Source organism: Micropterus salmoides, unplaced genomic scaffold, assembly GCF_014851395.1.
Source record: "Micropterus salmoides isolate LMB-PRFRI ecotype aquatic unplaced genomic scaffold, ASM1485139v1 Ms_hic_scaffold_19, whole genome shotgun sequence".
NCBI lineage: Eukaryota > Metazoa > Chordata > Actinopteri > Centrarchiformes > Centrarchidae > Micropterus > Micropterus salmoides.
Window position 1 is genome coordinate 7406104 of NW_024041039.1, and position 26248 is coordinate 7432351.

Genomic DNA, 26248 nt, shown 5'->3' on the forward strand with positions numbered 1-26248 from the left:
AACAGGATCAAACCATCCAATTTCTAGATGTTCTACTAAATATGTGACCAATGATTCCACAGTAAATAACATGAAGACATCTGTTTGGGTTTTGGAAGGTAGACATTCACATTCTGTGCCCAAATGTTTCTTATTTGTTGATTACGGTGGTGTGGAAGTGAAGGGAAATGTGAAAGGGTCTCCAGAGATTCTCCCTAGCAGAAAGCATGGGATCCATAACTCCTAGATACACTCCTGCATCCATTCACCTTGTTGATTTGATATAAACTGTATCTGAATCATAAAGGCCTGGACTCCAGTCAGCTCTGACGTGCCATGAAAAAGGCATCAGTCAAAAGTGTAACCTGTGATGTGTTCAAATAAGGTTGCAGCTATTTTCAAAAATATTTTCAAAGCAATCATTATCACACGGGTGGCACAAATACAGCAACCGACACACACGTAGGAAATTCTTAAGCTGCCATTACAAATGAATGGGGCTTCTGTTGTGTATCCTCAAATAACCAGACATCACATTCAAGACATGTTACACGTTCCTCTGATGAGAATTCTTATCACATGTAGAGCTTGGACAGAGCTCTAATCTCCTTAAATGTATGCAGTCGTTAGGCGGCATAAAACACGACAGCTGTCAGCCAACATATTGGAGGCTCTCACTGTGAAAGGTAGTGGCCAGTAAGGAGAAAATTCGACAGGCTTGCTTTTAGAGTGGATTCAACCTGCCCAAACTGACGCGAATGACACTGGGGCCGCTCCTGAGTGACGGCAGCTTAGTCAGAGATGACATGACAAGCACATAGTGCTTTCTGTTGCACATCCCTAGTGGCATAAGTGACCCACTCCCCCCCCCCATTTAATTGCAATTCCCTCTTTAAAACTGTATTACTATGCACAAAGGAGGATTAAATTTGCAACTACAGTCTGCAGTGGATCACACGCAATGCAAGGGGATTTATTGTCAAAGAAGAGTGTGTTTATTATGCAAAACACAAACAAATACTTGTGTACAATGCTATTCTATGCCACACACACTTATTTTGCTCATAAATTTGTAGCTGTAAACAAATTCTGGGTACAGAAACTCTGAATAAAGTTGCCCACAAGGGGACCTGAAGACAAAGTCAGACTTGCTCCTCCTCCCCAAATGAGACCATTTGACTCCAGACTCCAAAACTAATGGTGCACTGAGGCACATCTTGTCAATTTGTAGAGTGAAAATGTCCACACTATTACCAGAAAGTTGCCCTCAAATGGACAACAAAGTGTAAAAACCAGCAGTAATGTGAGACAAGTTCCATAACACACGTGTATGTAAATGTAAATTACTGTGGCATTTAATTAAGAGTGCATGATATTAATGGTAAATATTGAAGATACATGTATGGATATTGTTATCACGAGGCTGTTCAAAGAACAAACTGTGAATTTTCTGCCTAGATTTCCATTACTTACAACATGCAGTGGCCTTTTGATTGCTTTGCTCAGATATCTCGAATTTATGATTTGAATAGGATCTCCAGAATGCTCTATTAAACAACTTATTAGTGCACTGTGCATTGTGGGATGCCAGTGACTGCAAAAGATACAAACTGAGGCAAAAGAAGACTGCATTTCTTTGAAATTGGATGGTGACTTGTTATGACGTATTCCAGTCTACTGAAGGATCTGAATTGGACTACAGCATGTTTTTCATGACATGCTACTGGAAATGACAAGAAACATTTGTGTGTGGCCACAGGAAAGATGCTATTATTAGGTATAAAGAGATGGCATCTAATTTTAAAAGGTGTCCTGTCATGTGAGTGAATGCTGCATGCTTTCTCCTGGGTCCCAACTGCAGGACTGGGTGTATCAACCAATTGCATAGTTGCTGGCAGAGAGAAAACCTCAGACACTTCCTGTTTTCCTGCTGAGCCGCACTCACAGGGGATTCTCCACAAATGAATAATACATCGTCTCCATTTAATTTGGAAAGCAGCCGTAATGAGGCCTTTTTGCACAGTATTTCCCCACTCCGGGCTCTCACGTGCCATAAGCACTGTGTGGTTGAATTTGAAGCTGTTAATGGACTGTGGTAAACCGCCGTAAGGGCAAAAAGTTAGACACATAATATTCATATTTTGAGGGGCAGACTCCCTGATTTATTTAGACAAATTAACTAAACAGCCTGAAGATCAGAAAAGTGATCTTGTGACTGCAGCAGGCTTAAATTCAAGAAAAGGCATAGAAATGTTTTGGGTTTGCGACTGAATATTATTCTTCCCAACTCAGTACTCAAAACCTTCTGATACGTGGTTCTACTAGCACAACTTGGGTGGCACTTCCAGCCCCCTGCAAGACATGAAACATGTCTTACCATTCTGAAGTTTAATAAAAGTGGATGGATAGCATTTTAAAATGCCATTATTCATTTTTATATTAATACACAGTGTCTCATCGTAACAAACTCACAGAGATTTATCTCCAGCTCTGCAGCTCTTTGGAGATTTTTGAGCTTTGACAGTACATTTACATTTAGTTCAGTCTCATCGCTCTCATTAACAGAATTTTCAGCAAAAATGCTTTAATAAATTGACTGTACACCACCTGCCTTTGGTCTGTTAACAGGCTCAAAAACATTTAGCATCTTTTCCAAGGAGTGGGTAGAGACCAAACTAGTCCAAACACCATTAATTATGCAGCATTGGCAAAATAACTGTGTGAAACTACCCTCATTCTCTACATTCTGATATATTTATTGTAATTACACAAAAGAGTCAAGATTAACTGTAAAAGACTTTATTTGCAAAACTTGAACATACTACAAATAGCTTGAATGCAACAGTCTGAAGCCACCACCCAGTTTAAACTTGCCCCATACTCCTACACAGTTATGCATGATGCAAAGAGTAGTGTGAGGAGTAAGGAGGAGAAGTAAGGGAGTGTTTGTATGATACAGGCGTATGACCCATTAAACCCTCCAGGCCTGAGTAAAATACAGCGACACACAGTTACACTGTAATTTTACCATAAAAGAGTCAGCCATTCTCAGATGTCAATTTATTGAGGGGGTCGTAACATTTTATAGCTGGTACTCTGTACTGGATATGATCACATTTGCTCAGAGCTGTTAAGATTATGATCCCGAATAATGTGTTTTACCGCAAACAAGCCATAACCTTTGTACATTTACTTTAATTACTGTTAAAAATTGCAATTAATGACCAATTGCAAGCAATAGAGAAGCAGAAGGTTTCCTGCATGCTAAAAATACTGTGTACTTTGTGTTTTACTAATGAGCTTGTAGTTGAAGATGGTACTGTGCTTAGAAGTAGCCTGTCACAGTATTTTTGAGAGCGAATGTGTGGAAATATCTGTCTGTCGATCTTCAATTTAAATAATGTTGAAAAATAATAAGACTGCCTTCCATGCAGAGGCAGATGGGATCCTGTTTGCCTTATAATCCCCTCTGAGTTGCTATCAGAGCATCAGAAGCATGTGGCCTTTTTCAGTAGACTGCTTTATCACTTAGCTTATTTACAGATCAACAAATCAATTTGTGTGGAAAAACAAAAAGAACCAAAAAGAAAGCAGAAAATCGAATATATGAAATCGTTGTTTTCTCTTTCAGTTAAGTCGACTGTTTCCCTACAGACAGCGCTGCCTTTTCATTCATAATGAGCAACAACAGCAAACCTAGAGAGGAATCGCACTGCAGAGGGAGCTTAATTAAGAAATAATTGACTTATATTTTCAAATAATTGAGTTGTTTGAAGTGCTATGATAGTCTCACACACACAAGCTATACCTTTAGACTCGTGCAGATTGGTTGAAATGTGAAAAAGACATTTTTCAGGGGCTGTGGAAATAACATGGAATAAATGGCTTGAAATTGGAAATCTAACACGATTTGAGATGCTAAGAGAGAACATCTCTCTTCTGATGCTTGATAGACTGAAGGGAAAAGGCAATTCTCTCTGTGCATGTGTGTAAATCTGTTTGTGCACACAAGGGGGTGTTATTTAAGAGAATTCTAGGTATAGTTTGTAGAATTATGGCAAAGAACCAACATGGAGAAATGATTATTGTTTCATCCAAGCCTGTAATTCAAGCTTAGCATGTCTACGCCTACATACTGTGCTTAAAACATATAATCTCCCTCCTACACAGGCAGCGAAGAATGCAGAAATTTACAGATCATAAAGATCTGTTGTGACACTTAATATGAATGGCGTTTAGCTGTTATCACTGAGCATTCCTCAACCTCCACTCCAATAGAAACTCCACTTGGCTTTTACCTGTGAAAGGAATATTTGAAATTCTAGGGATGTACGCATGAAACGGAATAGAAATTATGCCTAATGTATATGAATGGGAGCCGTGCCGTTCAGGTATTTCACAGCGCGTGCCCTGACAGAGGCTAAAGTGAATAAGTCGTCAACTTGCATTGAAATTCATATTGTATGACTGGCTGGAGCTGAGCCCATTTTCTCCACAGTGCTCTCGCCATGAGCCATACAATAGTCAGGGAGACATCTAATGAGGCAGGAGAAAAAAATATTAAGAGGAAAATCCTTAAACTCAGGAGTTGGCATATTCAATGACCAGTCTCTAAATTCAATGAGAAAATCTTTTGTTGGAGCTTCAGGCTGGTGGGAGGGAGAGAACAAAACTCAGAAAGAAGAAAAGATTGAGAGAGTGACTAAGATGGGCTGTGACAATGTCAGCTTTGGTCTGGTCAGCCTGCACAGATGATGAGTGAATATGATGCAGCTGGAATAAGAAAGGCAGGAGGGGAGGGTTGAAGCACAGAACAAAAGCAGGAGGTGGTTGCCAAGTGGTTGGAGAAGACAGTTTATGGCCCCAAAGTTTGCTAGTTCCCATCTTGATCTGGAAAATCAGCGCAGGAAAACCTCTCCGCTCCGACCATTTAAGAATCAGGTGCTCTGCAAGCTCTTCCCTCTTGACTCGGTGAGTCAGCAGTGCACTGCAGCTCATGTACAAAGCAGCTACCCAGATTTTGCCTTTGATCTACTGGCACTGCTGCTTCATGCAGTTTGACCTCTGGGTCCCCTCGAGAAACTCGCCCGACTCTCCAACTGGTTGGGTTTTTTTAATGTTGGCTGCTAAAAAACACTTTGTAAAGTTGGTTAATGGTACAAGATTGTTTTTGCTATGAGAACTGTATGTACTTCAGTTAATGGCCTTCAATTTATTCCCTCTATAAGTGCTACTGAAGCCTGAGTGTGTTCAGGTTTTCATTTCAGCTACACATTAAAGCAGCTGATTTCACAGACGAACATTGCCTCATGCTAATCAGGGAGTAATCACCTGCAGTGTTTGGCAGGAAAAAAAACTTGCAGATTCTTGGGCTTCTGTAGCACTTAGTTGAGGACCTCTTCACAACCTTAATCCATTTAATCTTTTAACTGTGACCCCAGAGTGGCCCCTTTTCAAAATGAAGACAAATCAATATGCAAATGTTGCTGTATTTTCCAGCCCTGTGATTTCTTTGTGCAGTTATACTGGGCAACTTTTTCACCTTTCAGACTCCCCCGCTTTCTCATCCACTCATGTTTGTTTGGAAACTGTGATGTATAACATCCCATTGATAATCTTGCCTTCCAGACTGCACTGTAATGAAATGTGGGTAGACCTTACAGTCACAGTGGATAAAAGCAAAACATACACACAAACATACACGAAATCTGCAGCAGATACTGTAGTTTTAATTTGCACTTGACATTAACTGGTGCATTTTATCAAACAGCTGTTTGAAGGCATAGATCAACTTCCTATGCCTGTGCATCACTAATTTGTTGTAATTACAAACTGGTTTCACACACATGAAAACAATCTCAGCGCTGTTTGTTTGATGTCTACCAGCTCATTTTAAAATCTTTCAAAGCAGCAGCAACATTCCTGATTTTGTTGCTGGTGTCACTATTTGTCTCTTGTTATCAGCAGCAAAGACGGCAGCTCTCATCATGACTGGCTACATGCTGCCCCCTAGAGGAGAAGCCCTGGTTTGTCAGTCCTGACACTGCAAATTGTTGTCAAAGTTTAATACAGTGACGTTAACGAAGCCAAGCAACTGGATGTGCTGAGCTAAAGGAGCAACTTAATAAAAACAAATGTTGTTTTTCATGTTATTTTTCTAGATTTTAAATCCACGTAAAAATGTTTCCTAGAGTTAATAAGAACTGATGGTATTTATACAAACATATGAACTATTTGTGGTTGAAGTCTTGACTGCATAGTTGTTTAACTCGCCAGGAGTAAGTTGGGGTTGAAGTCAGTCATGGGAAAAATGCTATGGTGCTGATTTTTCCACTCCAAATGTCAATTTCAAAACTGGGAATCTTTAAAATATATAATCATATATAAAAACATTAGAACTTTATAAAATAACTCAACTAAACTAACTAATAGGTAGACTCAGTCTACAGGTGGATGCTGGGGTGGAGGTGCAGTATGAACAGAGCAGAGCACTGACAGCTTAAGTACACCACTCTAATGAAAAGGGTGCACTGGATATATCTTGCAGTGAGAAAAGTATGCCATGCAAGTGTAGTAGCTGGAACTAGCTCATAGGCTTTGATTTATTCATAAGCTGATATGGACGGTAAGGCCTATCTTGCAGTCAAGCTTTCAGTTCATCCCATAGGAGTTGGATGGGGTTGAGGTCAGGCCTCTGTGCAGGCCAGTCATGTACTTCCACACCTGACTGGGAAAATGATGGACCTGGCTTTGTGCACAAAGGTACTGTCATGCTGAAACAGGAAACGGTCTTCCTCACACCGTTGCCTCAAAGGCACTTGTCTAAAATATCATTATGTAGCATTAAGATTTCTCTTCATTAAATCATTGTCACATATTCTGGTCTTGCACATTATTAGATTCTTTCTGGAGGGGGTTCATTTTGCTTTACGAGTGGGTCGATATCCCACTTAAATTGGAGACCCTCTATTTGGATGACCTGCCTTCAGGAAATGTGACCTCTGGAGCCAGATAGTTTGCAGAAAGGCTGTTGCTAAAACCAATTATCTTAAACTGATGATTGGATGGACATTATTTATGACATCTGTATGATCGAAAGTATCATTTTCTCCATGAGACTGCAAAAGGACAAATATTTAAACCTATCAACATCTATCATCTTTTTTGTTATTTCATTTTTCTCTTCATAATATTTTTAATTTAACCGATCACCATTAAGATACACTGTATGGTTCTAGTTTTGCTTTCCTATTGCGCACTTTAATTTTCACACTTGATTTATTATATTGGATTCATTTAATCTTGTTTGATTATGTATTATTTATTATTACTCAGTTTATTATTATCTAGAAGTGTTTTTTTAAAAGGCATGGAAATAATGACTACAAATAATGATTACATTTTTCGTTTGTTGACTTGGTATACCCCCCCCCCAAAAGAGAGAATTTTAAACACAGTGTACACACTATTTTTAAGCACAGCGTTTAATAAATTCAGGTTTATCTTTTAGAAAGTGGTTTTAAATGTACTTGAAATAATCAATCAAATTCAAGTTAGTAAAGTGGTTTCCTCCACAATGTTCTTCACTGCACATTCAGACTCACAGGAACATCACCCTCTGCTGGTTGTACAGTGGAACTTACTGGTTACCTGATACAGTTGTCTTATTCATTTTACAGGTGTGTTAGCCAGCCGCCGTTGAGTTGTGCTATTTATTCCCCATGAGATGCGCACAACCTCTAAATCCTTCTCTTGTGTGCGTTCATTTTTAATGTGCTATCCCCGGAGCCTTGGTTTTGGAAAGTGCACTGTGTGTCCTTGATTGTACACAAGCTTCAAAGAATACGCCTTGGGTAATACAAAAAATTAGTTTTTATTTTTTAATACAGAAAAAAAGACAAGATCAAAGCAATTGATGTTGGCATCCAGACAGATTCCCCCCCATAAAACACACAGCTCAGTCACAGCTCTAGTTTTAGATTTGGTTGCCAGAATAACAACTGGGGTTTAAGAGGTAATTAAGAGGTTAGGAAGAGGAGCAGGAGAATCTGGCTTCATGGGGGTTCGCAGTCAGAGGTACAGCAGATGTTCACAAGACACAGGAATACATTTGTAATATGCGGTGTCTGGATGTTTCTGTTGTTGTTTCTATCATCATTTCCTGTTTTGTTCTGTATTCTGCATGCCAACATCTCTGCATATCTTTCATAGTGGTTTTATAATGTTTCCTTTTTCATTGTCCTCAGTGCCTCAAGAATCAGGACATGTTTGCTTCAAAATGGCATTAAACCAGTCTGACATTGATCTTCCTTTGCTCCATTTCAGCTGTTTGTTAATATGAGATGAATCATACTTTGTACTGCATGAAAACATTCAAAAATCCCATTCTGGTGTCCTCCTACTCTTCAGAACGAAAGGTGCGTTAGAAGTCACAATAAAGCACTGCGAGATTCATTTATATTCCCAGAATTAGCAAAAACAAGGTCAAGTCGGATCCTTCAAGGTCAAACAATGACATTTTCAAGTATGGTGAATCACATAAATAGCTGTCTTTGACGTTGACGAGTAGGTTTTAACTGGCCTCTTCAACTGCACTCTTTAATCTGCCACATTTTCCTTTCCACTCTTCAATTTGACAAACAGGATTTGAACTGAAGCCTCCCACACAGTAAACAGTCAACAGTGAACAGTGAGCTGCAAGTGGCTGAGGGAGATATTTCCTACTCTATGTGTTTACCAACTCATGCAATCTTGAAACAGCAGCTGCCAGTAGCCTGTTCGTCTTCTACCGCCGCAAAAATGTCACCAAAGGTAAACAACAGTCAGCCTGTTTGTTTTAGAGCTAGCAGTGATTGAGCTCAAACCAGAAGTCAGCCCGGAGTGAGTTGGTCATACACCGTGGCCGTGCACTGCCGGGCCGCTCTGGGTCACTTGGCCATGTACGCTGCCACTTCCTTCTCCAGACTCTGGGCGAAGCGGTGGTTGAGGAAGAGGAGCTGGCCGTGAGGAAGTAGGCGGCTGAGCAGAGCATCAATGCGGTTGCTCCTCAGCAGAACCTGAAAGGGAAAGTGTTAGTGTTAGTGATGACCCCGTGCAGACTTTTTAACGACCACAGTTGGTTACTGATAGTAATAAAATCTGTATGGCGGCAATCTCATTACTGTTCTCTTTTTATTAATGCCGTTTCCATAAGGTATAACGAGTTGTTGTTGTTGAGCATTTGGCTTTCAATATCCCATACAGCAACAGCTTTGTGGAAGTAACTGTTTCACTGAAATTATTTCAGTCTAATGAAGCCTTTAAACACGCTCTGCTACAAAAGGTTTTATTTGAATACAATATCATTAAAGCTGCACCAGGCAGGAACTTTGTTTTGTAAAAAAAAAAACCTTTTTACTCAGGCTTAACCAACAAGGAGGCACTGCAAGAGAGAAACATGTTCCAGTCCTGCAAACTTTACTCAGCCAGGAGTAAATTGTGTATTTGTTGGGGACTATTTTTAGCAGCAGATGAATCCACATTTTGGTGGTCTAGCAGGACAGAAGCAGGACAGTGTGTGTGGGGGATTGAGTGAAAATAAACCCCAGCATGTGCTCATGGTAATAAGGAAACATGTCACCCAGTGCAACAGTGTGGCTCGTTGATGTGTTTTTAATGTTTCTTGACAGCAATGCAGCTTGATGGTACAGAGGAAGAGGATATATCCGGCTTTGACTTCATAGACAATACTTGTTTGTAGGATCAATCATTGTTGGTTTTGGTCTTTTCATGGGATTTGTTGAATATCACCAGATTTATCCTTTAAGACCAAAATAAAAACTGTCTCCCAAATAACAGTGACAGGGATAAACTCTCCAATTATAAATCTTCCTCTCCTCTAATCCCTGCTTCACAAACTGGCCAACAGTAAGTCAAACACAGCCAGCCACTCCATCCTGTTAAATTCAAGTACAAACACTGGTTATAAAAAGGTTGAGAGGCAGCAGATTGATCTTATTTTTCAGCAAATACAGTTGAGCCACAAATAACTTGTTTGTAGTCACCAACAAGCTTGGTTCCTTAAGGTGATGAAACAGCTGCCTGAAGATCTCCAAAGGTCTCACCATCCTGATTTTGTTATAATTTTTTTCCCAAAGCTTCACAGGAATGAATAGACACACCCCATGATTTTGACACCCCAATTCCAGTGAGACAAACAGACATGTTTAAAATAAATCTGGATGATTTTATCTCCTGAAGGTTATCAGATCCGAGAAGCCTTTACTCCATTTGTGAAAAAAGAAAAAGGGTGATTTCACAGCCTTTTCATCATTTAGACCACATCAGAAGTTTACATAAAAAAAACAACACAGAACTTAAACTTGTAAAACCAGGACTATATCGACATGAAGACCCCAGAGACTGTTTAAATCTCTGTCAGATTTGTGACACGTTACCTGAAAAAAAAGAATAAACCGGCAATGTTAATCTAGTCCAGGTTTGAAAAAGTACACTGCTATATATATATATATATACATTTACCCCTTACTGTCATTTGGAGCTGCCATTGCATAAAGTTGCTGTGCGCTGCTTTAACACTTTGGTGCAAAGTCAAACAGGGTTCCTGAATGTACAACACCATCCTGAAGCCCTTTCTTGAAAATGAAAACATGTCGGTTTGGGGTCGTTGCTTACCTCGCTGCCCTGCCCCAGCATGTGCAGGTGCTCCAGGCAGTGTCGGGTCAGGTTGCGCAGGGTTCCCTCAGCGAGAAGGAGGTTCTCGTGGGGCTCACAAACCAGCGTGAAGCCCAAACTCTGGACTCCCAGCCACAGAGCGCTCATCTCCTCAGAGAAGGGGTCTCCGGCTCTCAGACGCACCACCCCACTGTCGGCCTCCTGCAGGGCCAGCACCTCCTCGCCGGGTACCGTCTCCACCAGCTGCCGACCTGAAACCTCCCGGGACAGAGAGACAGTGCTCCGGACCTGCCTGTGTCACAGAGGACCGGTGGTATATTCAGAAACAAAGAAATAGGCAGGTAACCGGTCATCACCTGCAGATTACAGTTTGTTTCTGAATCTATTTACTTGCTTGTTGCTGTTTTTGAAACAGCCAGCCTGCTATTACAACAGTGCTGTCATTCTTTCCACTTTTCCGCATTTTCTTTTGAAGTTGACAATCAGTAATTACAGGTTGCAGCATAAATAGATGGAAGAGAAAACCACACAAACACTCTGTGAAAGAACTCCTCATTTACTGAAAACAAATGAGACGAATGCAGATAAGATTGACAGCTTTCAGTGCGCTCTACAATGCCTTTTTACATTGCGTGCCATCAGGAAATCAGCAGGACGCAGAAAGAAGAGTGGATGTATAATAGCAGAAAACGGGAACAGGGTGCTGCTCTTCTTGGATAAACATCAATGTATCTAAAAATGACAGGCAGTAAGAGGGTGTTTACTATCATTAACAAAGCCAAAAATATATCAAATACATTTACAACATCACGAAGGAAGACAGAGAAGAGCAGCATCCCTTTGACATGGGAAATACGAACTGTGGCCTTAAATTGGAGAAACACCAACAAAGGGCCTGTCCAAATAATCACACTAGTAGTTGAATCAACGTTGTGATGTATTTCCTGGCCAGCAGTGCCTGGCTTAAACTTCCAGAGGATTGTGGAGGATTATCAGATCTCACAGTGAAACTTTACAACTGAAACATGAGAACTGTGTTTATTTGGGTTAGTTTACATTAGACAATAAACAGTAGTTTATATTTTGATTTAATTTGGGGACAAAGATTAATGTTTGCTGAGATTTAGTCAGACAGCGCCAGTGCTAAAACACTGGAATTTTGTATTTCCTGTCATTTGGTAACCCTTTGATGAAGAAATGTTTTCAAGGCCTACTGTTGCATCACAACTGCCAACTTGACAGGACAGTAATGCAGTAAACTGATAACAGAGCAACTTAATTAGGTTATGTTAAACTTTATTGTCCAAGAAGGGAAATTTGTCTTGGGCAGGATGCATTGTTGCTTCATAAAAACATCACAAAACACATCACTTTCATGGTGTAGGCTTACTTCACAAGAGGAAAACATAAAAACACATTATTCAGGAGTTATTTAAATCACACATGCTGCATTTGCATGATATCCTGAAGACAAATTTTGTGGCATTTCTGTGCACTACCCACGGTGTCCACTTTATTTAACATTAATTATTTTTTCTCAAGCCAGGCCTGTAAGTGTAAGTCATTTCACAGACTTTTTAAAAACCGACTCACCTTGCTACCACAGCTACCTTCTCCTTCTGTAGAAGTCGCCTGTCCTCCGGGATGAGCTCTTGGTGCTGGGCGGCCAAGACGCCTTCATCTGGACCGAAGACCCGGGAGTAAAGCACCCGACTCTCCCCGGAACCGAGAGCACCGACCGGACAGACGGTGTGGATCAGGAAACATCGAACCATGTTGTCATGTGTGGGAGAAAATCACCGAAGAGCTACTTATTTTTCACGAACAGCGTTTCCTTTACATTGTAATGTTTATGTTGATTACTCACTTCCGCGTTGGTCACCTGACCGCTACCGTTGCTTTGCGTTGTATAAACCACCAGATGGCGCTCGCAGTCTAAGCTCCATACAATGTTATTTTATTTTTTATCACGTTGTATTATATAGTAATGTATTATATTATGTTATATTAAATCATTTTATATCATATTATATTATATTACACATTTTGAAACATAAACAAAGGACTTCAGGGAGAAGCAAGCAAACTTATTGCTTCTTAATCTTATGTAATATAAAGGATAATGTGATTTTAACTAAATAAGCAAATTAGTTTCAGAATTTTGAATCTCCCTTGTTGAAAATTGACCTTTAAAAGTAAGATGTATAGGAAGGTGAGAATTGGATATAGGGCTGCAACAACCTGGTTGATTAATCGATTGTTTGTTTAATCTCTAAAATGTCAGAATATATAATATATATATATATGCCAAATGTCAATCAGCCTTTCCAGGAGTCTTCAAATTGCTTGTTTTGAAAGTATAACTACCTAAAGCCCGAATATATTAAATTTATTACCATGGAATATTTAGAGCACCAGAAATATCTGCTTTTGAGAAGCTGGAACCTGTGATTTAAAAAAAAAAAAAATTGTCATTTGAGCACAATTGAATTGGATAGAACTGAAATACCACAGACACAAATGTTAGACAGTATAGAGTAGTGTAGTAGATGTGGATGAAAACAGGACTGAGAGAATGAAGGACGCTGCAGAGAGAGGTTGAATGAGATCAGAGATCAGTGCGAGTGTGTCGGGGTCTCAGCAGACAAACAGAGGCAGCTGTTAATCCAACAGCTGCTGCTGGTCACGCTTCTTTACTCTGAGAGGCCCTGCTCAGTGGGCTCAGTGTGTGTGTGTGTGTGTGTGTGTGTGTGTGTGAAGAAGTGGTGGAGGGAAAAGAAAGAAAGAAAACATTCACCCAGCTTTGTTAACATTCACTCCACTGTTCTATTAACCTCCTCACCCTCTGCCCAGCACAGACCTGCTGAAACACACTATAACAAGACCTGAGGGTGTGATGGTTCTAGTTGTTTGTGGGATTTAATCTTTTTTGAGGATGAAAACCTTCCTTTTCTGGCATTGTTATAGCTGTAACCTTAGTTACTGTACACATTATATTTTTGGGTTACTTAAATGTCATACTTAAAACTGTACAGTACACTGTGGAAAGAGTTATGTTCCAGTAGGAGTAAATTTGACATTATTATCAATAGTAGCACTTAACAATCTTTTTTTTTTTTTGTATAAAATTCAAGTTGCTATTTTATTCTCCCTTGGTTCAGAGCAGACTTATTGTGGTTCCTACATGCCGTTGTTTCTGGGGGACAGGGAAGTGTGTTACAGACAGAGAGAGTAACATGCAGCAACAAAGTGCAGTTGTGTGTGTTATTTCAGGCCATCTTGGTGTTGAATTAAAGAAGATATGAAAGTGTAGGCTCTTATTACTCACAGGCCCAAAGGACAGGACAACACTGCCAACCTAACTTAAGATTAATGTTTGATATGTCATGTGTTTTTAAGGATGGCAATGTTGGTCAGTCCACCAATTTATGCCGGACTAAAATATCTCAGCAACTATTGGATGAAATGCCGCTACATTTTTAGGCATTCACGGTACCCAGTGGATGAATCCAAATGACTTTGTTGATCCTCTGATTTCATGTAGTGTCACCAGTAGGTCACAGTCTTCACTTATGCAGGAAAATACCTCAACATCTACTGGATGGATTGGTACAAAATGTTGTACAGACATTTGTAGTTCTTAGAGGATGAATCTTAATAACTTTGGTTATCAGATCCAAACCTCCAAAATGACTCCTAGAGTTTAGCCTTGAGTTAACTAATTTCCTGGAGGGCAATTCGTTTCTCCAGGACTAATGAAAGCTTAAAATGAACCTCAAAAGGTGCCAGGCTTAACATGAAATGAATAGTGTCTGTCTTGTTCAAAGTTTTCAAATAATCCAGGGAAATACTGCACCTCAACATCTGATAGATGGTCTGGCATAAAATTTGGTATAAATTCATGTTTCCCTCCGTGTTCCTGACTCTTCCTCTAGCACCACTGTGAGGTTGACATTTTAGGTTTTGTGCGAAATGTCTTGACATCTATTTGATGGATTGTCATGACAGTTTGGTACAGAAAGTCATGTTCCCCAGAGAATGAATCCTACTGACTTTGGCGATCCACTGACTTCTTACCTAGTTGCATCGTCAGGTGAAAACCTACAAAACTAGTCCTAGATTTAGCCTTGTCTTGAATTAACTGAGTTAATTCAAGAGTTTTCCAGCATTAAGTAAGGATTAAATTGAATTTAACTTAAGTTTAATGTTGTCTGTCTTGTTTGGACAATTTCAGTGACAACAACCACCACCAGTAAGACAAATAATGTTTGACGCTAAGTAAGTTTAATGAAATCCAGTTTGCGGAACAATTTTTGCATGTGAAAATGCAGAGCTTAGTGTTAGAACCCAGATTTTTGTGAGTATCAAATATGTAACAAAAACAGCCTTTTTCCCCTTTTATCCAATCATGTTAAGGTCCTTTTATACTTCTCAGACTCCACAGAATCATGTGCTTTTTGTGATCTGTTCCAGCTCGTTTGAGATTATGCTGTGTGTACTTATCCTCGCTAATGTAACTACAGCCAGCAGCCAATTATTACAAAATCCACCTACCAGCACCTCTAAAGCTTATTAATTAACATGTTATATCTTGTTAGTCCAATCGAAAAACAAAGCATAAAAATGACACAATGTGGTTTTTAGGCATATTTTGACACCTACAGACAAAGGCAGGCTAGCAGTTTCCCCATGTTTGGTTTCACAAGTGTCAGTCTGATATCAATCTTCTCATCTAACTCTCTGCAAGAAAGGGAAAAAGCATATTAAAGTCCTGGTTTGATTTATACTATGACCGGGACACCAACACTTAATGTTCAGGCTAGTTATATGAAGATATGACTCATGAATGCCACAAGAAAAGTCTGAGCAGGTTTCAGGGTTTTTGATCTATAAGTCATACTTCCTCTATGATGAAAAACCAGCTAAGCAGAAGAGAAGAGCAACAACAGGATGTCTCAGAGTTATCTGGACCAATAACAGTGAGGCCTACGTGTTTGAAAAAAAGCACGCTAAAGACAACATACAACAGGCGACTAAAATATATTTTTGTCTACTCTGCAATCTCAGCGGGGGGAAATGAAATCATCTCAGCCTACAGAGGATGGTCAGAAAGCAGAAAGAGAAAAAAAAACTTCATTGAAAGTTTCTAATCCTCAATAACATTAAATAAGGAAGTTCACCTCACAAAACCACAACCCCCCCACCCCACCCATCCTTTTAAACCACAGTGTTATGCTTCGTGTTTCACCGCCCTATGACAGGTTGTTATTACCTTGTTTTGGAGGCTTGTTTGTCAGTTTCTGTCATTGTCAACGGGGCAGAGCAAACAGTGCTTTAAAGGTGACACCCAGGCTGGAGGTTTGTGTGAGGGCACCTTTGATCGGCCCTGCAGCTGCCTGCAGGACCCCGGGGTGGGGTATGAAAAAAGGCCAGGCTGGGGTAAAGAGGTGGATTCACAAAGGATATATGGTGATAGGAAGGGTGGGGTAATTCTCTGCAGGGTGTTGGTGAGATGCCTGAGAAGTCAGTTTTCACTTAATGCTATAATGACTGACAGGAAGACCGATGTATTTGTATTTCATTGTGTATTTCCAAGTTTACAGACAGTCCTCACTGCTAACAATCATCTAAACCACTGATACTGTTTTTTGCTAGTGAGCCCTTATCACAGGTTGTCTAGCAGTTATGAACAGAAAGGGATTTGTCCTTTTTAAACTGGTTTATATGAATGTTTATAAACCCAAGGAGGTCAAATTAAACCATATTAATGCATGTATGTTATCATTTGGAAGTGTTCTGTACTGATTTAAGTCTTTTAAAAGCTACATTATCTAACTGCATAACATAACAAGCAAACTCCAAAAGCACACATTGTTAATCTTATAAAAAAACTTCCAGGTTCTGGAAAATGTTAAGTTCCCTTTTGTAGTTGCCTCCAGCTCCTAATTGGATGGGTCCAGTTGTAAAATCGGGCTTGCTTTTCTTTAAGGGGACATGCCAAGGACTCATCTACATCTTTAAAAACCAACAATTGAAGTGGAAAATGAAGCTCGTCTTGAAAGGCCCTCGCAAGTGTTGCATTATGTATGCCACATGTAAGGGTGCGAGGCCCCTTAAACCTTAGCAACTGGCCAATTAATCCCTTGCTCAGACAAGGAGGCTGCGTGATATGAATGGAACAGATCAATTGACGGTCATGCACACTGAAACAAAAGTGTTTTGCAGAGTTTCTTCCAATCTACATTTCACTATCCTGCCAACACTTATTTCCAGTGTTTAAGAATTAAAGCATCTTCTGTTCAGTTAGTTGCACAAGACAACCAACAGACACAAGTTTCAGCGAGAAACTGTTGGCTGTAAATTAGACTTCAGACTCCAATCGGTGGAATGCAAACAAAGGCTTGCCCTCCCTTTCCCATACCCACATGGCCGCTGGGAAACTGCCTGATTTCAAACTTTGTAAAAGCGCCAGAAGGGAGGGAGCTGTGCTATTATAAACTCGCCATCAGATCGTCACGTGTTTACAGCACATGGTGGCTGATTTTTTCAACTGTTAACCTCCTGTCAGGACACGTCAGGGCGACGGCTGGCTGCCAGGCGCTGCCCCCTCTGAAGACACTCCCCTCTGCATACAGGAATGTGCCTGAGCACGTGCTGCAGCCGAGGGACCACTCCCAAGGCGGGCTAGAGGGGGAGAGAATTTGAAAAAACAGGAACTGCCCTGCGTGCAGGAAAACCTGCGTCCCCGCCACGTGCAGAAGAACAAACCAAACGGAAAGTGTGCAATTCTTAGGATTCAGTCCTGTTAGCACATGGGTCAACTTTCAAACCTAAAGGAGGGCCTTAAATCAGGAACATGGACTTATATGTAAAGTTCAGCTGCATCTAACGATCATTTTTATTAAATTCTTAGTCCAGACATCAGAAAAACAGTGAAAAGGGGTCCCAAAACGACAAAACTGCTTGTTCAAGGTTCATACAGTTTGTTTTATAACAAACCAAAACCCAAAGATACTGCATTTACAGTGATAGAAGACAGAAGAGTGTTGTTGGAGAAGCTGGAACTAGGGGTTTGCCATTTTTTGTGAATAAATTCAATCAAAAGGTGTTGGATTAACCTTGTCAAACAACTTATTTTAAATAACTAAAAAATAAAAAGCCATGCTATAGGACTGTGGCCATGATTACAATTCAACACACTCACTAGTTTCATGTGAGGAGTACATTGAGATTTCAGTCATTTATAAAAGATTGTGATATCACTGACGGGTGTAGTGTTGTATAATTTGACTTCACACATAGAGCAAATGTTAAGAATTGAATTAAAGAATTTTAGCAAAAAGCGTGGATGCTATGGACATTGTTTCATTGTGGGGATTTGAGGGTGCGCTATGTAGTGGTCATGTTTTGCACTGCAAATACATAAGACTTAAAATGCCAAAGTAACTGTAGTGCAACTCTGTAAGCTTATCCAATTAACTAAGTACATTTCTTGCCCCTGAGACAGGATTAAAAGTCACATTAAAAAACCCAACTGTACATCACATTAGAACACACTGGCTCTTTATTTCAGCAGCTCCCTCACAAGCCTGTACCAAAATACTCAAATCACCCTTTTCATTATAAACTGACATCATTAGCGCTGCAGAGTGGAAGACATTCTCTCTCAAAATAAAAGAATCAAAGCAACACAACGAATATGTTTCTCTTAGATCAAAAATCCTCACCTCACACTTGCTGACCTGCAGCATTAGAATCTAATCTCACTGCAAAGATAACAGGTAGGTTGGTTTGCTTTGGTATCTTCTGACTGAGAAATAAAAGTTACCAAGTATTGCAACTGATCAGAAAGGAGGGGGTTAAAAAAAAAATAACCGCACTCGGCATTAATGTTATATACTTATCCAATTAGCATTTTGGGATGCCTAAAGAAAGGCATACTTTCAACAAAACAAAATGTAAATGGGGTAAAACACAATTCATTAAAAAAAAAAAAAAAAAAAAAAAAAAAAAAGCACCTCACCATTTCAAGGTATTTAAATTAAGTGCTTCAATAAAAGGTGGGACAAATGCAAAATAAAAGACAAATATATCCGTGGAGACTGAAAGACAAACATCAGACTTGGCAGTGTGGTTTGTTTGTATTATTGCAATCTGGCAGTGATTTGCGCTGCAAATGCCAGCATAATAAAAAATAAAATGGTAAAAGAGGCAGTAGGTCCAAGTGGTTTTTAAAAAATTATCACATTGCTAAACATCACCTTAATGAAATCTGCTCCCTGCACCTCAGCAACTCCTTTAGGTCAAGCGTTCATTATTTCACCTCTTTGAATTTGCATAAATAACTAACTTTAATATAGTCAAATGAAACTTTTAGAGACTTTATAAAATTCCCTTCTGCTGGCACATTCCCAAAAGGTTTTTCACCGTTGGTGGGGTGAGGCCTCAGGCTCTGAGGAGTCTGTTCAGGGGGAGGTGGTGTGTTTTAGAGGCAGTTTAAGGGGACGAGGTGGTTCTCACAGCTTCTTCAGTCGGCTGTACATGTCTCTCTTGCTACGCTCCCCAGCCCAGGTACGACTTTTGAGGCGAAACTTCCTCAGGTCCTCCTTGAAGTCCTCGTGGTGCATGGGCCGGTAGGACTGAGGCTCACATTGAGACTGTGCAGGAAGAGAACAATACGAGTTCAAAGTACTGAAAAGCCATCAAGGGATTCAGTTGACCATTACTATGTGGAAGAATTGCTCACTAAATGTTCAACCATTAAAAAGGCAGCTTGAGACCATGAGAAAATAAACTCTTCATGTGTAACAAAAATCCTCACAGCCCACTTTTGAGCTTTCAGATCATGAAGTTGTGCTAAGAAAAAGCTAGTAAGGGGACCTTGACATGGTTATTTTGTTAAATAAAAAAAGATGATCGAAACACACTACCAGAAACATGTGGTTGTTTGCAAAACAAACCTGGAAATGAGGGAAGAAGTCTTTGTATCCGCCCTTGAGGATGTAGAGTTCGGGGTAGTGGAGTGCAGGATACTCGTTCATGGCACGGTCCCGCTCCCTGACGAAGCGACACATTCGAGGGCCGCGCTCCGACGAGAACTCGCAGTGGAAGATGATGACGACACGTTTGTCCGGGCAGGATGGGATGATGGGCATTTTGAGGAGGAAATCCTCCACCTGATCCTCCTGGTGCAGGTTCAGAGCTCCCTGAGATGACAAAGGAGAACATAAAACACTAAAATTAAAAAAAATGTACAGGAACTGCCCCAGAGGCATTAATGCAGAATGCTTTTTACTTGTGACAAAACTCTAAAAATGATGCCAGATATACAGACTAAACGACAGGAACTGGTTCAATGGAACACATGCAAATCCTTCATTCTGGAAATTAGCAATAGTCGAAAAAAAAAAAAAAAAAGTTTTGTAAAAATGTTTTTGGGGGATTCTCGCTCACCTTGATGTGTCCTCCCTCAAACTCGTAGGGGTAGCGGCAGTCGAGGACAATTACTTTCTCGACTAGCTGATTAAACTGGCCGGACACAGCTGCCACCATCTGAGAACCGCACAGAACACAAATATGAGATTTTGAAACTTCAGCAATAACTAAAAACACTAAATGTTTGTTGCTTTCTCCTGCTGTGTATGCATCAAAAATGGAGCAAAGTGTCTGCTCACCGTCTCTGAGGTAATGTACTTGAGGTCTTGATGTTTGCCATCCACTGTAGGTAGTATAAAAGGCTAAAAGACAAAAGAAAGAAATTGGATTAGAAGAGTAATTTCACACAATTATAGTTATTAGCGTAAGAAACAAAGCAGTCTTCCTTACCTTGGTGAAATCTCCTATAAGTTCACTGGAACTGTTATCAGCGTCGAACAGCTTCGCAATCTCTGTCTGGCAGAAGGACTTGGACCTCTGGAGCAGTGAACAGCTCTGGAAGGAGAGGAGATTTAAGCAGGCAGTCGAGGAGAAAACATGTTAATTTGAGATGGTCTGTAAAACCAGTGACAATAGAGAGTCTGCTTCAGCAGATGTTTCAGAAGCCATTTCTCCACCTCCACTGAAGAGGTAAAAGATGGTCAGTGGATACTGGTTCTTAACCATGTAGGTTTATCCTACAAACAGGCTTGTTCTTTAGCCTCAACCGATCACCATCTGGATTTAAATGAAAATCGATCACCACACCAATAATCAACTGCCCAAGTGCGATTCACTCAAGGAGGATCTTTTCCAACTTATCTGCTTCAAACACTTGGGCTTGACTGGAACACCTTTCTTGAGAAAGTTTTTAATCAAGGACTTTGACATGATCAATATGTATTGGGCTCCATTTACAGACAATACTATTTAACTAATCTCTGCTCATTAAAGACCAAATTTAGGCATGTACATGCTTCTCACTTTATTCAAAGGACAATGAGAGATCTTCTACTAGTTAATGTGGTCTCATTTCTTACACAAATTGCATCAGGTACAACAATGACGTTGACTGATTGGTGTATCAGACAATGAGGACTCACCGTTCTTGGTGATTCAGGGTTTTGTTCCAGGGTGGTGACCTGTGTTCCTGCCAGGCTGCGTCGCCTCTTCACCCTGACAGGCGTGTTGTCGTCTCCGGGGCAGTCTGGACGCTTTGCAGAGGGACGGGACACTGGACTGGGCATGGAAGGGGAGCGGAACAGACTCCGCGGCCGGCAGCGAATGATAGGCTGAAGGAGATAAAAATTATCAAACTCAATACACCTTCACATCTTACATTTTGTGAGCTCATTATGAGCTGCTGATTAATATTTCTATCAGCCAAGCAGGAATTTTGTTTCAGTACACACTTGCTATAACTGAAAGAAAGTCTACATGAACTGTCCACTTTTGTAGATTTTCACTGCACATTGTTATTGCTGCTGAAGTCTCAGTATTTCAATTTACCACAAAGCTTACATTTCATAATAGATAAACTTACAGAGTCTTCCATTGTGCTGTCGGCCACCAGTGGGGCAGTGAGCAAGCTGGCCATTCCCATCGGCATCCCAGAGTCGTTCTGTTAGTGAACAAAAGGGTGGTCTGTCAGACAAATACAGTGAAAAAGGACAGATACCAACAACCATGTGGATCTTTCAATTAAGTGTCATTTCTGTTGTTCCTCAAAAAGGGGTTTTGAGATCTTTTACTGGCAGACAATCTGTAATGGCATCCATTCAACAAATACATAATTGTCATAGATATCAGTGCAATTGAAAGGCCCTCACCTCCATGTTGTCATCCAGTACGTCCAGGAAGCCATCATCTTCATCGTCGTTTAGAGATGAAGTGAGGGAGGAACGTCTCAGGAACATGGGGCTGGAGTCAAAAAACTCAAGCTGCTGGACTGGAGGTGGTGAAGAAAACTGCAAGAGGGAAACGTAGTGTGTTAGCACCTTTCTAGAACCAGGTCACACTGTGCAAGAAGATAGATCCTGAATAACCGTGATTTCAGTTTGTGCACTTTACACTTGCTTTGTCAATGTAACATAACATGTCTGTTTCCCATGCCAGTAAAGCCATATTTAATTGAAAAATAGTGTTCTGATTCTACACATGTTCACATACCATGAGGGCTGGTGCTGAGCTGGGACGGCGGGCAAAGCCGTCCTTTGACTGTCCGCTGGTGAAGGAGCGCACACGACACCGTGATGCTGGTTTTGTTGGTTTCTTGAATTCAAAGCTTTCCTGAATATTAAAACAAAAAAAAAAACGTTTAAGACTGAATCAATGCCCTTTTTAGGAGGAGCATTTCACAGAGATTAACAGTTTCTAATTTACAGATAATGCCAACTTCCCCAACTGTACTAACTCAATGGCTACAGTTACTAATCTGTTCCTGAGCTATAGACTATTATTCTGCAGGCATATCTATACAAAATATAAATCTCCCTTGAAACACCTGACATTGGAACCAATATTATTGTAATAAATGAGTGTCAAAATCCTAAGATTGGCCAAAATTTGAAGCCAAATAATAAAATGCTTTGTCATGGAAACAAATCAGCTTTCTAAGCATTAAAGTTCTAGGATGCACCGTTTCAAACCAGCCAGCAGTCCACTGAACAATGCATGTTCTCTTGGAGATTTGTGTTCTAGCAAAGACAAACTGCATCACTGACCTCCGGCATGTTCTCCTTGTTGTCATGTTGAGAGGTTGAAGAGGCCATTTGGCAGGGTTGTTGGCCGAATATTCCGTAGCGGTGAGAATCTGTTTCCTGTCCCTTCAGTGATGGGCTGAAACTCTGGAGATGGAGCTGAAGGGGATAGAAGAGGGAACTGGTTAGCAGAGGCCAGACAACTGTAAACGAGTGATCCTGTGGTAGTTTTACACTGGATGATGTTTTGAACTTTGAGAAAATCTTGTTCCCCAACCCCAGCTGAGAGTTTGAGGTTTCTTATTGTGAGACTTAAAAGCCAGATGTTTTTAAAGACTCCCCTTTGATTTCCTCCCATTCTCCTGTCCCCTGTGTGTTTTATAATCTTTACTTTAAACATTTCTGGAGGAATATTTTGAGATGGCATTATTAGTGTTTTATAATGTGTTCAACAGCCAAGTCAAGTCTACAACAGGCCAAATTCTCACAGCATCCGTCAGCCATGATCAGCCAAATTTTTGTCTACATAATACATTCAGGGTTGTAAAACAAAAAAAGGACAAATCTGCTTACTGGCAATGAGTTGATTCTTCGAATTGGCATCTTTCTGTATTTGACAAAAGAGGGGAAGAAATTAAAGTCATTACAAATCAAAAACAGGCAGTTTTAGTTTCAGGAGTAAAATACTCCTTGGAGTGTAATATTGCTTAAATAATGAGGACATAAAAACCAGACACCAGTTATTGACTAGAAGCAACTTACTCGTTGACAATTCTGCTTGACTGTTGAATGGCCTTTTCAAATCTGTAACACCACATGAGAAGTTGTTCAAAATTTGAAATCTAACAGATTCAAAGTACTGTGCAAGAAAGGGGGATGCAAATAACGCATTGATTATTTCAGCCCTAACAAAAAGTAACATGTCTTTATAATTAAACCGGCTATGGAAAGAGGCTGGGAGCTTTTGCTGCCAGTCAGAAAACCCCTTGTGTTCCTAAACTACAAAGACAAAGAATCCGGAGCTGTATTGAGAAAGCGAGGGGAACGGTTAGACTAGAGGAAGTTGGCTGAATGCATGGAGGCAAGAAGCGATCTTTGCATTTGAGTTATGCCCACCTGTATGCTAAATGAGTGGAGAGCTCAGTGTGCAGCTAAGGGGGGAAGGGAGGGCAGGAGAAGGGATGCAGAGATCAGCTAATCTACCATATGCCTGCTGGAGCAAACGCTGCCAGCCCCCTTTCTGCAAGAGCCCTTTGTTTGTCGAGGAGAGAGCGTGTCCCATTCAATGCAGACTAGGAAAGGGGGGGGGGGGGCAGTTGTTTTCTGGGGGTGCCCTCATTTCAATAGTCCTGATGCAGAAAAAGCTCAAGCCTATTCCTATTGAAATAACAGTGCATAGGAAGAGTGTGCCAAAACCCATAGGGGTCGGGCTATCAGTAAACCTACGTCCTCCCCCAACCTGGAAAACTCCTAGCAACCGAGCAGCTGTAAAGGAGGTGAATGAGCACCAAATGCTGCTGTAAAGGAACTCGCACATTCGGTGGCAGATGTCTGCAAAGACTCGCCCAACTAAGAATTAAGAAAAAGGGCCACCCAAGATTAGCAGTCCAAGGATATGTTGACAAACTGGTCAATAAAAAAAAATAAAAAAAAAAGAGGACCTGCGTTCAGGTTTCCAGCAAACATAAAACATGTATTTGATAGGATTTGTTACAAACAATCTTAATACTAAACTTATAGCAAGTTAAGCTCGCGTGTCCATATCCCCTAATCTTCTTAGTAAAAAATGAGTGAGGCCATCTTCTTAAAGCCAACAGAAGAAACAATCCTACATTAGAAATAGTGCTTGGCTCAGCTGAGCCCAAGCGCAGGGTGGAGGTGAGGGGTGGGGGTGCCAGTGGGTTAAGCAGAGGGACAGAGCTTACAGGCTGATTGATTAGAACAGACATGATGAGGACATTGCAACTTACGTGTCCTCCATTTCAACAGAATCCATGGGACTCGGGGGATCCATGCCTAGGCCTGAAGATAGATACGTGTCAGATGGAGATAAGCACCAGGTGGTGCAGCACAGGATGGGAAACTAGTACCAACAACCAGCTGAATAACAATGAATGAGCAGTGCGGCTGGAGAACTTTGCCTATTCAGCCAGTTTAACAGGAACTTCACCAAATATTTGGATAATATTGTACACTAACTAACTAGACCAAAAAGGCAAAAAGGAGTGATGTGTCAGTGCAACTTTGCATAGAAATAAAGCATAAAGGGTTTTATTATTGATTAGTCTAATCTCTTGCTTCACCTAGATACCATCATGATTTATGGAAATAAGATGCAGATAAATTAACATTAGGCACAGAGGCATCAATTATAATAGTCTCAATTAGCACAGACAATAGCCTTTTTAGGAAGGGGGGGGGGGCTCACCAGCATCAGATGAGACGTCAGAAGCAAAGGAGGGAATCTTCTCGAGGGGTGCATGCTTTCTCCTTTTTGGTGTATCACATTGGCTGTGTGGGAAAAAGATAAACAAGGAAATCAATGATGTGCACAGTAAACCAGACTCAGGGTTAGGATAAATAGTGTTTTCTCATGGCTTGCAAAAAAATAAAAAGCAGCTGAGTTAGTTTGAGTACTAAAAGAAATAATATAACAAAACTTGAATAATACCTTCCGAGCACGACTAAATTGTTCATGTCCAGAGCCAAATTTGTGACAGGAGACAACACGGTCGCGGGTCCAGGGGAGAACAGGTCCCTGCAGTGCGTGGTTTTTGTGCTCAGCTCGGGCAGAGTGAGCGAGGAAAATCCGGGGATCCCATCGGGCCTTCTTTTCAAAACGGTGTTAACAGGACTGGTGCTGCCCAAAAAATTGACAGACTCCATTTTAGCGGTCCAATTTGTATAAGTCCTGCAGACGGTATTGCTCTGTAGTAGATTTAGTTTAAAATTTCGGGTCAAAAAGCGAGAATCAGCAAGACGGCCCAAACTTCGAGCTAACCCGGAAGCTAACCAGCTAGCAACAATTTAAGAAAACATTTCCGAAGATTTGATCCGAAACACCGTTTGGAAGAGACTTGGCAGTTCCGCGTGGAGTAAAACTTTGATTCAGTCCTGCTAAATGACTAAAGCAGCATAGTTGTTGTTCCTGTCAGAGAGCTGCAGCACAGCGTACTCCCTCTCTGACAGCCCCTGGTTTCTGAGAAAAGAGACTGGAGCTGCTCGTATTTATGTTCAAAATAGAAGCTCCAGAGCGGCAATCTTTCAGCCAATCAGCGCTGTTGTTATATCGACTTGACCAATCAGAGCTCGGAACGACTCTCCGCTGTTGTCCTCTCACCGGAAAAGGGAGAAGAAGAAGGATGTGACACAATCCCTCACAATGATGATCTTTATTCTCAGAAATCTTTTGTTCTCACTCTCAACTGTGGGCTCTCAATTTTATCCATAAATGCGCGAAAAAAAAGCCCATTTTAAAATTT

General features: G+C 40.7%; 2 protein-coding genes across 4 annotated transcripts; both read right to left on the bottom strand.

Annotated features, from left to right (window-relative positions):
- Positions 1–7833: 7833 nt before the first annotated feature.
- Positions 7834–12538, bottom strand: ap5s1 (adaptor related protein complex 5 subunit sigma 1). 3 transcript variants are annotated; one of them, XR_005445591.1, is made up of 4 exons: positions 12247–12538; positions 10654–10945; positions 10023–10415; positions 9613–9914 (listed from the first exon to the last, which is right to left on the bottom strand). XR_005445591.1 is itself a non-coding variant. In XM_038728560.1 (3 exons), the coding sequence occupies exons 1-3, from the start codon at positions 12426–12428 to the stop codon at positions 8907–8909; spliced, it is 603 nt and encodes a 200-aa protein (XP_038584488.1). In that variant the 5' UTR covers positions 12429–12529; the 3' UTR covers positions 7834–8906. The 3 variants fall into 3 exon arrangements, 2 of the variants coding, with proteins under 2 accessions (XP_038584488.1, XP_038584489.1); XM_038728560.1 differs by lacking the exons at positions 9613–9914; positions 10023–10415 and adding an exon at positions 7834–9035 and having other exon boundaries at positions 12247–12529; XM_038728561.1 differs by having other exon boundaries at positions 9613–10415.
- Positions 12539–18190: 5652 nt separating this feature from the next.
- cdc25b (cell division cycle 25B) lies at positions 18191–25960 on the bottom strand. The gene is made up of 15 exons (XM_038728562.1): positions 25438–25960; positions 25195–25277; positions 24737–24788; positions 23529–23570; positions 23340–23373; positions 22791–22925; positions 22237–22356; positions 21897–22034; positions 21611–21688; positions 21171–21359; positions 20479–20583; positions 20328–20390; positions 20107–20205; positions 19614–19859; positions 18191–19310 (listed from the first exon to the last, which is right to left on the bottom strand). The coding sequence occupies exons 1-15, from the start codon at positions 25650–25652 to the stop codon at positions 19170–19172; spliced, it is 1740 nt and encodes a 579-aa protein (XP_038584490.1). The 5' UTR covers positions 25653–25960; the 3' UTR covers positions 18191–19169.
- Positions 25961–26248: the final 288 nt, after the last annotated feature.